The sequence below is a fragment of the Cryptomeria japonica genome, chromosome 5, assembly GCF_030272615.1.
Source record: "Cryptomeria japonica chromosome 5, Sugi_1.0, whole genome shotgun sequence".
Classification (NCBI taxonomy): Eukaryota; Viridiplantae; Streptophyta; class Pinopsida; order Cupressales; family Cupressaceae; genus Cryptomeria; species Cryptomeria japonica.
In genome coordinates, this window is record NC_081409.1 from 885,379,599 (window position 1) to 885,392,765 (window position 13,167).

The 13,167-nt window shown below is 36.7% G+C and overlaps 1 protein-coding gene across 4 annotated transcripts in view; it reads right to left on the minus strand.

The window, feature by feature from the left end:
* Positions 1–12,888, minus strand: part of LOC131028011 (uncharacterized) — a 202,597-nt gene extending 189,709 nt beyond the window's left edge. The window contains exons 1-2 of one of the 4 annotated variants that reach the window (XM_057958126.2): positions 12,679–12,888; positions 9,630–9,788 (exon numbers count right to left, since the gene is read on the minus strand). In XM_057958126.2, the coding sequence (XP_057814109.1) occupies positions 9,630–9,788; positions 12,679–12,744 (225 nt within the window). In that variant the 5' untranslated portion in view covers positions 12,745–12,888. Of the gene's footprint in view, positions 1–9,629; positions 9,789–12,281; positions 12,380–12,678 lie in introns of those variants that run through there. The other 3 variants (XM_057958125.2, XM_057958124.2, XM_057958127.2) reach the window with 3 other exon arrangements.
* Between the last annotated feature and the right edge of the window lie 279 nt (positions 12,889–13,167).

Consider the following 13,167-nt stretch of genomic DNA (forward strand, 5'->3'; position numbering starts at 1 on the left):
GATTCACTGTAGCCGACTAGCATGCCTTTCTTTCCGGAGGGTTCCAACTTTGATCGCTTTTCCTTGGGCACATGAACATAAACGAGACTTCCAAAAATTCTGAGGTGACTAATGTCAGGTTTGGATCCTGAGAAGGCTTCTTCTGGGGTCATGTTCTTTAGAACACGATGAGGACATCTATTCTGGATATACACTGTTGTTCTAGAAGCCTCAGCCCATAGGAAGGTCTGCAAGTCTTGATCGTGAATCATAGCCTTTGCAGCCTCCACAATAGTCCTATTCTTTCTTTGAGCAACACCATTTTGTTGAGGATTGTATGGAACACAAAACTCCCTCTTAATTCCTGACTAAACACAAAAATCATAAAAGCTACCGAAGGTGTACTCACCTCCATTGTCAGATCTTAAACATTTAATTCTTTTACCAGAGGAGTTTTCAGTTAATGCTTTAAACTCTTTAAATTTATTTAAGACTTCATCAGATTCTTTAGATTTCAAGAAGTAGATCCAAGTTTTCCTAAAGAAATCATCTATGAAGATTACGTAATAAAGAAATCCACTAGGAGATGTTATAGACATAGGACCACATAAATCAGAGTGAACAAGTTCTAGTTTGTCTTTAGCTCTATTTTCACTTTTATGAAAAGGACTTTTAACATTTTTACCTATAGCACAACCTTTACAAGTGTTATCATGGATTTGACTGAGTTTAGGCATACCTTTGACTAACTTTTCAAGGGATGGAAGAGCTTGATAATGCAAGTGTAAACCCTAGGTTTGCATCCCGAAAAAGCAAAAAGCCTAAAATCTAGGGATTTAGCTTTTTTAGGCCAAAACTTGGAATTTTCGAGTTCCGGTCGAAGCTGGTCAGTGGTGCAAGTGTAAACCCTAGGTTTGCATCCCGAAAAAGCAAAAAGCAGACATCCCTAAAAAATAGGGAAAACTTTCTAAAAATAGCCATACCAGGGATTGGGCTGAAAATGCCAAAAACGAAACTTCCTAAAAAATAGGGGAAAAAAAAAAGCAAAAAGCAAACTTTCTAAAAATAGAAAGTTATCCAAATTCGTCCAAATCAATTGCGATCTTCGTCCTTTGGCCTCTCTAAGCAATCTGGTGGTGTTCACACTTCGGAATCACATAACTTGCAAAAACTAACTTTCACTCGTCAGGGCCTAAAATGCTCTGAACTAGATAAGGCTTGGTGAAACTGCAGCAAAAGGTCACAGGGCACTAACAAAACCCTAGAAAGCAGGAAAATCAGAGGGTCCCCATTTGCAATGGGGCGATGTGTGAAAAAGGTCACAACAGGGGGATATTTCAAATTGATAATCTTAAATCCTTGAATACACTATGAAATACTTGTAAGATATCTTCAACAATACCAACCAAAGTAGATCTTTCACTATTGTAGCTAGTCTTCTTCAAGAGGGATTTTGTCCTCAAGAAGGTTGAGATGAACCAAGTCCAACTCCAAAAACCACGCAAGGTTTTCTCATTAGAGAGACATAATTGACAATAGAAATAATGAAACTCCCCCTCTACAAATGATCTCTGAAATGCCTTTAAATAAGCTCCTCCAAGACCAACGCCCTGATTAGGGTTTTGCAATTTTTTATTTTAAATTCACTTTGTCTCCCTAAGTTGGTGCCCACCTCTAGAAAGTACTTGATTATTTAAAACTTTTGGCACCAAGATGGTCATTTTATTAAATTAAATAACATAAAGTTAAATATTTAATTTAACTTTAATAATTTGAGGTTATTTAAAATAATATCTCAAAACATCTTATGTCACCAAGATATCATCAATTTTAGCAATCATAGAAGATACAAAAATAGTAACTCTGTCAATATATTAAATCATTGTTCAAACTGACACTTACTATGAATAGTAAGTATAGACAAATTGTCCGAGAACCCTCCCGAATGTATCAAACAACTCCAAAAAAACCTTTGAACTCACTAGCGACATCGAAATACTCCTCTAAACTGGCTGACACAAACCCTAAAAGTTAGCACCAGCTAGATTGCAAGAGAACCCGAGAGAAGGAAACATTACACTCAAGAAAGGATCCGGCAAGCACAAAGGTAAGTATACTCTTAAATGCTTTAATTATGATAATATAGGTCATTTTGCTGCTGTGTCCAAAAGCCGAGAGTGAAAGTAGTGAAGAGGAAGAAGATTAGAGCAAAACAAAAGGAAGGAAACATCAACATAACAAGAAAAAGTACATGCGAAGGAAGCATGAAAAGAAGAAGAGCCTTTGAAAGCATAAGAAGAGCCTCTACATCCAAGAAGATAATAGCTCATCCAAAGGAAAGCAATGGAAGTTTCTCCAACAATGATAGAGAAGAGATTCTATTCATGACAATGGAAACAAGAGATGGTAACTCAAAATGTGTGTTGGTTGAAAATTTTGTACACTTGGGGGAAATATACAAAATTGTGGTTTCAACCACAGCACACGAGTAAAAACTCTGCTAATTAAGGGAAGGCTCCCCCTATCTAACTAAAACTGAAATAAAAACAGGATGGGACAGCAGTCTTCCTTCTTTCTTCAAGAAAGACAATATCCTTTTCTCTTCACAGAAAAGGATAGCGATTGAAAACGAACAACAGTAACTACTTTCAAGTGAAATGAGAGAAAGGAAATGAAGTTTCTTGAAAGCGCAAAGACTTCCGTCACTTCCTTCGGGACGGGACAGCAATATCAAGTTCAAAGACTTGACTATTGGAAGTCCTATCTACCCTTTGTTATACTAAATTTTACAACGAATAAAAGATAACAGCTCAAAGACTGAAATAATCTATTCTTTTAACACAAAGACAAGAACTAATGCAAGCTCAAAGACTTGCTGCTATTTCTTATCAAACAATAATTTTTCTCAAGAATGGACGCAAGCTCAAAGACTTGTTGCTCCTTCAAGAGAGTTTCCTATTTTAATTAATCTTCTCTACTTGCAGCTCAAAGACTTCAAATCAGATTGGACTAAGCTCCTTTAGAAATACTTTGCATAGAAGAAGTAAAAAGATTCAAACTCAAACATGTAGCTCAAAGACTCAAAACTTGAGTAATCCTTCTTTATTATTCTTCCAAAACCTTCAATTCACATTCATAAGCTCAAAGACTTCTTGCTGTAAATTTGGCAGAGTTTTTGCTTGCTTTCAAAAAGATATCAATTACAATGGACCTCTCAAGTATTTATAGAATAGGAGGCTTGAGAAAAAGGTGGAAGGATCCCAACTAATTTGAGAGATTCTCTCAACCACCAAGACTCTTTTAATAAATAACTGAGACTTCATTAATTAACTAGGAGTTATTCTAACTAACTAAGACTTATTCAGACTACAGTCCTAATCGGACACAACTTGTAGTTACCTTACATGTAATTACAAAAGTACAAGTAATGTGTAACTTGCATTTTACATAAACTACTTTTACATGTATCTTGTTAAAACAAAATTACAACTAAGAAATTACAAAAAGAGAGAAAATTCAACTAAGTGCTGAGAAACACTTAAGTTGAATTTTGTGAAGACATGAATCCTTGAAACTTCCGGATGCTCGCTTGTAGTTCCTCGGGATTCGGTTCATGAGTGTTCTTAGCAACTACCATAGTCTTCACAATAGTGTCGTGGCAATGGAGAAGCGCGGAATTGTCTTTATCCAAGATGGACTGAATCTCATGCAAAAAGGCTTGGTGTTTCATCAATGTTTGAATTGAAACTGCTGAGAATTGTTCACTCCTCCATTCACCGTGAATCCTCATCTGTAAATCCGCAAGAACCTCTTCTTCTGGAATTAGCTCTCCATCCTGACTTACTATATTGCAAGAGGCCCTTTCACAATGTGAGACAATACCTTGATAAACTTCATCCCGGAATCTCCTTGCATCGCTGATCTCTTCGATGAGGGATTTAAGAACAAGAGTTTTGTTTTCCATGAGTTCCTCGAATTCCAAGTACATGACCCTGGAAGAAATGATGGCGTGATCCTGCAGGATATTGAGCTGTTGTTGGGGCATGGTACGCCAGATTGCCAGACTTTTCTCAACACTTTCCAGATTCTTTTTGAAAGTGTTAGAAGTCTGATCCAATTTCTCCTCAATGGTTTCCAGCTTAGACATTATTTGAAAAATGTCTTTTATCACTTGCACGCATTGATCATGAAGCTGATCAACCCAGGAATCCAGTGCTTGTACTTTCTGAGCAGCTCTTTCCACTCCACGAATCGATTCTTGGGAACCAGAAGAACCTATAGAGTTACTCCCTTCGGCAGCAGGTTTTGTGATTTTATGGATGGCTGCCATGAGCTGTCGATTTTCTTCTTCTAGCTTGTTTTTCTTTGCAAGAAGATCGTCACATCTTTGCACTAGTGAAGCAACAGAAAACTGAGCATCATGTTTAATAACCTCATGTGTTTGCTTGCCCAATTCTACCTTTGTAACCTTATAATCAGCAGCTGACATTTCATCAAGTGGTTTATCTGCAATAGGTTCCACAATTTCAGCTACTTTCATCTTGTTGCTATCAACAGTTACCCTGGAAATAGTCTTCGCCTTCTTAGCAACTTTGGATCTGGACTGTTTGAGTTGCTGGTAGTCAAAGGCATCAGGTGAGATCTCTTGCTTCTTTCTTTTCGGGGTGAAAGAACTAAGCCATGGAGGCAAAGTCATCAACTCACTTCCTGTAGCAGCTGTAGGCAAAGGAGAAGCAGTTTCTGTTTGAATCACCGTGGTCACCCTGGGAGGAATATCTGTTTGAATAGCGACTATGTTTTGCTCAGTTACCAACGGACATGAAGATTGCCTCATGAATTCTTCAAAACCAGAAGTGGAAGTGTCAATTTCTGATAACTGAATGCAAATGGGAATATCTTCAGGAACTTTCAACACACTTTCTCGCTGTTGATCAGGAGAAGGCTCGTATGCCGAAATGGGAACTGCATTCTGAGGAGACTCATCAATGAGCAAATCAGGAGGAGAAAGAGGCGTCTCAATGGAAACTGGAGGAATGACCTCGTGAGGCGTGTCTAGAACTGGAGACTTAGGCGCATCATCAGATTGCTGCCCCTCTTCTGGATTATCCAGATCGACCACCTGAACATGGAACCGTGATTTCTCCTTCCCACGAGTAGTTGTCTCTTCAGGTGGAAGCACTACTGCACGACTAACTCGTAATTTGATCCTTGTGCTTGAAGATGAAGCACCCTCCTTATTATCAATTTGAATCTCAGACTTCCGTCCAAGAGGCCCTGTAGAATCATCTTCTTTACCAACCTTGATTTTGATAAGTCTAACAGCATTGCTTTTCAACCATGCGTTAGTGTTGGCCAAGATAGGCTGAAATCTGTCAAGAATGGAGACGAACTCTTTATGTGACCATTGGATCAAAGGAAGTGGAGCTTCCTCAACCCTCCGTGAAGTGTATTCAGGATCAAGTATACGCCCGTCATCAATCATCCCTTGTGGGATATCTGCCAAGTTCAAGTCAACAATTTGCTCAACAGTGAGCCTGCAGTAATCCATCTTCAGAACTTCAGCTTCTGTGCGGAGATCTGCCCAGATGTCTTCAATGCGATGAACATGCACAAAGGATTTCTTGATCTTTTCTTTCATACCTCTATAATCAAAATCAGCTCTAGGTTTGAACCTCTTAAGCTTGATTTCCTGCAATTCAACCTCCATGGCCTTAGCCTTCACAGATGTGACAAGGGAGTATCGACCAATTTTCAATGGATTTGTGCTGGAGATCCCCATTCCAACCTTGTGTCTAGCAGACTGAAGAGTATGAACAGCCATAATCTGTCTTCCCAACTCCATAAGAATTATCCTATCGATCAGGTATCTTGGAAGCATGTATGGTTGTCCATCATAGCACCCAATCCTCATGTAGGTGAAGGTGGGAAATTGCAGGAATAAACACCCATACTCAGATACCTTGACCCATGCCTCATCTGATACTCGTTTATTTCTGAGATCCATGTCAAACTGACACATAAAATATCCAAAGAATGCGTCTTGGACTCTTCTGAAATGTAGTCTGCTAGGTTTCAAAGGCAGCTGGTCATAATATTCCCAAACTGGTATGAGCAAGCGATCACCCTTGGTAGAAAGACCTGGAAAGTGTCTAAGTGATGCTGCTAAATATACCAAATAAGAATTCATAAAGAAGGTCATAGTGGTAGGAACCGCTACAAGTTGTTCGCACAAAGCATCGTTGATGATTTCACCCCATGAAATGTGATGCGACTGCCGTATGAACATGATGAATTGATACATCCATGGCTCAAAGACATTAGAGTGCTCAAGGCCTAACATTCTGCTGAGAAGAGTGATGGTGTCTCCTATCTCCCACTTGAAATCACAACGGTACAACTTTGCCCATCTTGAGAAGGAAGGACGTGGCTCATGAATCCACCTATTGATGTGGCGCTTGCAATCTTTTTCTCTTTTCACATAATACTCTGCTGCACTTTCTTTGGTGATTTCCATATAAACAGGTGCAGGAGGTATTTTGAAGACCTTCTCGATTGTATCCGCATCAAGACGAATTATGGCTTCACCATCATCATTTTTTATGACTCTTGACTCTTTGTCAAAATGATGGGCGCATGCAAGAACAAATTCAGGTTCTAGGGCAGCCACTGGGAAAGAAGACGCATGATGGATATGGCTGTCCAACAGCCACTGCAAGTTGTTATCCTGTGGATCTTCTACCCTGTGAATGAATTATGCCATATCAACATGCCCTATTTCTGTGTCCCTGATGCGATCCAATGGAGAAGATACCTGGGAAGGTGCAACCTCATTCTGGTATTTGTCATATTTGTATTTCATTTTCTTTGGAGTTGGCGATGCCAGCAAATCTGACATTGATTGCGAACCTGGAATGCTTGATTAGAAAATCAAAATGCTTTTCCAACAATGCAATACTTCTTGAGATGAAGAAGCAAAACTGGACTATTAAACCCTTATCACGTTTTTGTGAAAATGCCCCCAAAAATGGCAGCAATCTTAAACTTGGAGGAGCAAAATGCCAATGAAAGTGTTCATTTCAAGTTTGTTGAAGCAAAACGATCAAGGTATTTGCTGAAGCAATAACACCAAAGGTATTTGAAGAGGTAACAATGCCAAAGGTTTAAAACGCAGCCAAAGAGAATCACGTTTTTGCAAAAAACGTGGTATTCAATACACATTCAATGGATTATTAAATGTCTTGAAACCAATCCCATACTCCATGCCTTAGTAGAAAAGAGCAAAACGATTTAGGAGTGTGCAAATTGTTATAGATTTAACTCCTAAAAACGTGGCATTAATAAATAGCGTGGTTGCTGATTTAGGGTAAAAACCAGCGAATGTATCCTTCAAATGGCATGAGAGATGTCCAACAATGCATGAAGATAGGATGCAAACCCAAAACGCCTCCTTCATCCAACGATTCCTCCACAAATTTCGCCTTGAAAAGGTCTAAAATCGTTTTTCTCTTGCATTTCGGGTTTTGAAGAGCCAAAGGCAAGTTCGTTTTCTTCAAAAGGAAGCAAATCGGGTTTTGGATATAAAACAACAAGTTCGATTTTCACTTTTTCCCTCTTTCATGCTTAAAATCGGGTTTTAAAAGACAAATGACAAGTTTAAAATCTCACTTTTTCACTCATTAAGCCAAAATCGGGTTTTTTTTGGACAAATGACAAGTTTAAAATTGTCAAAAATGAACTTTTATGTTAAAATCGGGTTTTAAAAGACAAACTGCAAGTTTAAAAATACTTGTAAGGGGGAAATAAAATCCCTACAACAAGTATTAAACACTTGCACACATGTAATGGGGATTTAAAATCCCTATTACATGTGAAAACCATTAAAGTAGGGGTTTTTTGAACAAACTGCAAGTTTACTTGCAGTTGAGCTAAAAAACCCCTATTTTAACTAAAAATGACCAAAAAACAACAAAAAGATAAAAACATTAAATGGGAAACTTAAAATAAATTACAAGTGACATATTTGAAATAAAAAATGCACATGTAAGTGATCAAAAATTCCCCTACAAAGACCACAACAATGAATATCATTAAAACTTGCAGTTTGAAGAAAATTCTCCACCTGCAGTCTGGGTTTTAAAACCCGAAATTGAAGGAAAGACATAGCAAACGAACCCAGAATTGGACGAAATTTGAAACGTAGTTCGAGAATGGACTGAGGATTAAACCAGTCCAAGGATTAGTCAAAATTCTGCCTCGAAAAGCGTGCCATAGAGTAATAATTTTTATTTTTTCATAAAAATTCCATCGTAGTGGTCCTTCATTTTTGGAAACAAAAATGAGGACAACAATGTGAAGACAAAAAAAAAAAGAGTTAGAAGGAGAACAAGATGCCATGGTAGATCTAGAGGAAGAACTTATTTATGCCCTAGATGAAATCAAGAAGCTTAAGAACTCAAAGCTAAAATTATAAATTCAACATGACGATGAATCTAAGGCAAAGATATCTCAAAATTTTGAAGAATTGGAAAGGATGATCATGGATCTGAAGATTCAAATTGAGGAGGCAAAATGAATTGAAGTTGTAAGAAAAAAGCTAAAGGAAAAAGAATAGGATTGTGAGAAAATGGAGCTTGAAATTGTTTCCTTGGGGAAGGAGTTGGAAAAAACTAATTATCAATTGAATCAAAGCATGAATTTTGAAAAGAGCACCGAAACATTGGAGGACATTATCAACTCCCAAAGATCACCATTCATCAAGACAGGTCTTGACTTTGAGGAAAGTCAAAAGACGATCAAAGATAATGCAAGTTTTAAGGCTATAGAACTACCAAAGAAAATGAATGGAGAAAAGCCTAAGGGCTATGCCAATGTGCTAAAGAAATCTATCAAAAGACGACCAAAGATAATGCAAGTTCTAAGGCTACAGAATTACCAAAGAAAATTAATGGAGAAAAGCCTAAAGGCTATGCCGATGTGCTAAGGAAATCTATCAATAATACCATCAACAAGAAAGTAATATCTCACATAAGAATAAAATCTCTCACAAGGACAACAATGAAATATTCAAAAGATCATTTCCCCCAAGGCAGTCTCACATGTCCAAGATCCAACACTCTTTTCTTTGGTTATTGCTTCTTTTGCAATTAGTCTGGTCATAATGCAATTGTTTGTAGAACTTGTACAAGGAATGACTTTGGTTTCTCCTCAAGGAACTATAATTCATTTTCCCCTCTACTGGACTACAATATCATGTGCTACAAGTGCAACATAATTTGGACATACAATACGTTTTTGTAGAAGTGGTTTTGCGGAACCTCCAAGAGAAAACAAGGAGGATGTTCAATAAATTTGATTGTTAATATCAAAAAGAATTTCATTATATGTTTCTGTCAGAACTATTTAAGTTGCAAATGAAGATTAAAGATGAAAACATTGTATGGATATCGCAATATGAGCCATGCTTTGCCATGAATAGAATAGATGGGTATACATATGACAATGTGTGATAACAAGAAAATTAAGTTTCAAAGCTGCCTTTCTTCTTTTTGCGACATTATGTTCTTTCATACCCTTTATAAGTTTCTAACCAAGCAAAGGCATCAGGTCATTTTTAACAGCTACTGATAGCAATCGAAGATCATTACAGTTACCTTATGCAACATGACATGTAGATGACTATTCTCAATAACACCATTATCATCCATGGTAGTGTCATCCTTCAACACATTGCCTTTATATATTATTTTTTGTCGTCCACTTGGGAAAGTATCACCTTGTATTTGTTCAAGCTGTATCTTTACATCCATAACCTGAAAAATGAGACAGATTGTTAATTTGCAATTTATTAAGCATCTTAAAAGAAAAAAAAGTCAGAATATTAACATTTCAGCGAGGCGTCTGTGAAATGTAACAAAGCTTAAAACTTTGAATGTTTTACAGTGTTACACAAAATATTTAACAAGAAAAATTGGGTGAATAAATAGTGTAAGATCTGCTAGGCCTGAGCATAATGCTTTTCATTGTCTTCCAATTAAAGGATGTTGAAGCATTTTTTTACAATTTTCGACTATGACATTGTATAACATGTGTTCATCTGGCTTCCAATCCAAAAGAAAATAATGCACTTATCTTAAGTTCTCGTACTCAAGGATTGTCCGCATCCAAAGTGTTCATCTAAAATTTTCCCTAAAGACATTTTTGTTTCATTCAGAAAGGCATATAAAATAATCCAATAGTATGTATTTCTCTCCATCAAATTATTTGTACCCTTTGTAAAGGTCCTGCTCAAGCATAATAAATTAATTGCTAAATGGTTTATCATCCATGGCTCCTATGGAGCAGATTGTATTAGAGATTTTAAAGACATTAAATACTGAGAAAAATAAAATGTCCTCTCCCCTAAATCTTTGTAAATGTTCTGCGCTATAACACGAATGCATATAGAATAAAGTTAAACAATAATCAAAGTTTCAACAGGCATGTCCTTCATAAACAATGTAAATGGGCCAACAAGAGGGGGCAAGCGCATGAATTCCACAATAGGAGGCTTTTCGCAGGCCTACCAACACAAAACTCAATGCTATCCAGAAGGTACAAAGAAGGAATAAAAATAGGTGTGACTGAGAATAAAACAATTTAAAACCCTACATTTGTAAGTAGTTGTTCAAGATTATCCCAGACCGACCAGAAAATGAAAAAGATTAGTGAGACAGATGTCACCACTGACATCACGCACTTCTCGCCAACTCTCACCAGACCAGAACTGATCATGTGTGCAATCTTTGGAAAGAATCTGGCCTCTCAAGCCTTTATTGGAGGAGTGGCTCATTATTTAATTGTGGTATATTGGCCAGCAGCTCAATGGAAGGAAGGTGAAGAGCAGTCTTATCAAAGGCCAAAGCAGAATGACGTAAGTGTGCTGAGATTTTGGTCCATATTCTGCAATTTTGGATTTGATGAAATGAAAGATGCCATTTATAAAAAAACATGCAAAATATTAAAAACCTCGCATTTGTAAATGGATGTTCAAGCCTATCTGCACTGCCTCAGAAATGAAAAAATACAGGTGGCACTGATATAGCTGTTCATATTTACCTGTTCTCAACAACTTTGGCCAGATCATGACCCGTCATAAAGTGCACAACTAGATAATGATCTTGCCACTGACCTTTGTTGCAACTAGTGTCTTTGTTTTTTCTTCATACTACTATTGCCAATATCAAGGCCTTTACAGTTACCCATATGATATTCACTCGCAATCTAGTGGATGAAATGAGTCAGCATACACATATTATACATTTCATTTCAGGAAGCATTGCAGGACATCCAGGGATCAATCTGAATGTATCAGTTGCTCCTGCGACGGTCTTATAGTTTCTATGATAGCCATTTTGAAGGTAATTACATGACTTGGTAAAGCATTGCTCCTGTTTCCATGACTTGCACAATGAAATGGGTTTCACATAAAAAAGAACCATGACATTTCTTGTTTCTAGTGCATTTTTTAAATTTTGACCTGCTTTTGGTCTAACAATTTTTTCTTAGCAGGAAATTTAACGAACTTAATGAATTGAGATTTCACAGGTAAATATATCAAGAACATCTATCCAGATGCATCTGTGTTAAATTACTTCCTTCTAAAGTTTGGAGCCTCCTTTGAGATCCATCTTCAAGGAAATTTTGGATTAATGATATGTTTTAGGATTTCTATTGTTAAAATCATATTGAAAAAGGCATCTTGGACTATTAATGCCAATCTCTGCTGTGTATACTTTAGTATAGTTTCTAGTTAAGTAGAAGCTGTTGATCAGTTTTGAGTCCACGAATTATGGTCAAGTTTTCAGGTCTTTGTGCATATCTTTTTGGTCTCCCGGCTGCTGACTGTCAAGATTATTTGTTACAAAGCTGAGGTATCCATTGGTTGTACTGAAAAATTAGACCTGACGCTTTGCAATGTTATCCTCGCATTGGCATTCTTAGTTTCTATTTTTCCATCACTATGGATTATAAAGCATGGGTACCTACCTCTAATACCTAGAACAAGCTAATATAGCACTATATTCTAAAGCCCACAGGGCATTATGATCACCTTCGTGTCCAAGTAATCCAAGCCCACAACCCAAGTAAAGCAATTCCACTCAACCCATTTAAATGAAGGGAAAAAAAATACTATTAATTTTCCCTTAATTCTTTGAATTTTCTAAGGGTTTTTCTGGGGTTTATAGAATTTCTCTTTTGATCATTCGTACTCATCATTTTAAGTTTTGTTTTGAAATTCAGGTGCCATGGAGAGAGATACTAACATGCATATGACTGAAGATTTTGAATGCAAATTTTGGCGTGTGCATGATGAAAATTCTGAATGCAACTGCTAGCATTTGGTAATGAATATTTCGAATGCAGTTTCTCGCTTGTGGACGATGAAGAATTTCAAACAATATTTGGGTGATCGTTTTTATAGACATGATATTTCCACAAGTTCATGTAAATGCTCCTGGTCATAACGCTGTTTAAAAAATATGAATATGGCTTCCTTTTTAACTGCGGTAGTGAAGATCTGTATGTGAACTTCAAATTGTGGGAAATAAAGATTTTGAATGCACTCTACTTTGGAAATAAATAGGCATTCATTTCTTTAATTTATCTTTAGAAAAAAAAACCAACACAATCGTATAAACAGAACATGGAATAGTAACTCACCGTATTAGAAAGGTGGACATGGATATCAAAGCGTTTCCCTTTGACAACCTTAACTGATATCTTCATATTTAATGACGATTTCAAAACACCCAAGATGCACCCTCAAACCGTCAAAAGCCCACACGCAGAGTCCTGCATAATATATATGTGCCAAGCCTAAGTCTCAAAACTTTGTTTCAAAAGGGTGTATGATGAATATCTAGTCGTGAGCTTTAAACTTCGTGGGTTTATAAATCTGCCTTGGCTCTTCTCATATAACCTTATTTCTAATGTTTGATTTTTATGCGAAATATATTTTTCTATAATTTTAATTATTTCTTAGTTCGATACTAATTTTTAAATTATATTTTATATCAGTTTTTTCATAATTAAATATTATTTTATAATTATTTAATATAAACTGTTGTTTAAAAAATATTCGTTTATTTAGATAAATTTTTAGGTAAGGTTTATTTATGTTTTTTAAGATGGTTATTGGTAGAATCGCAT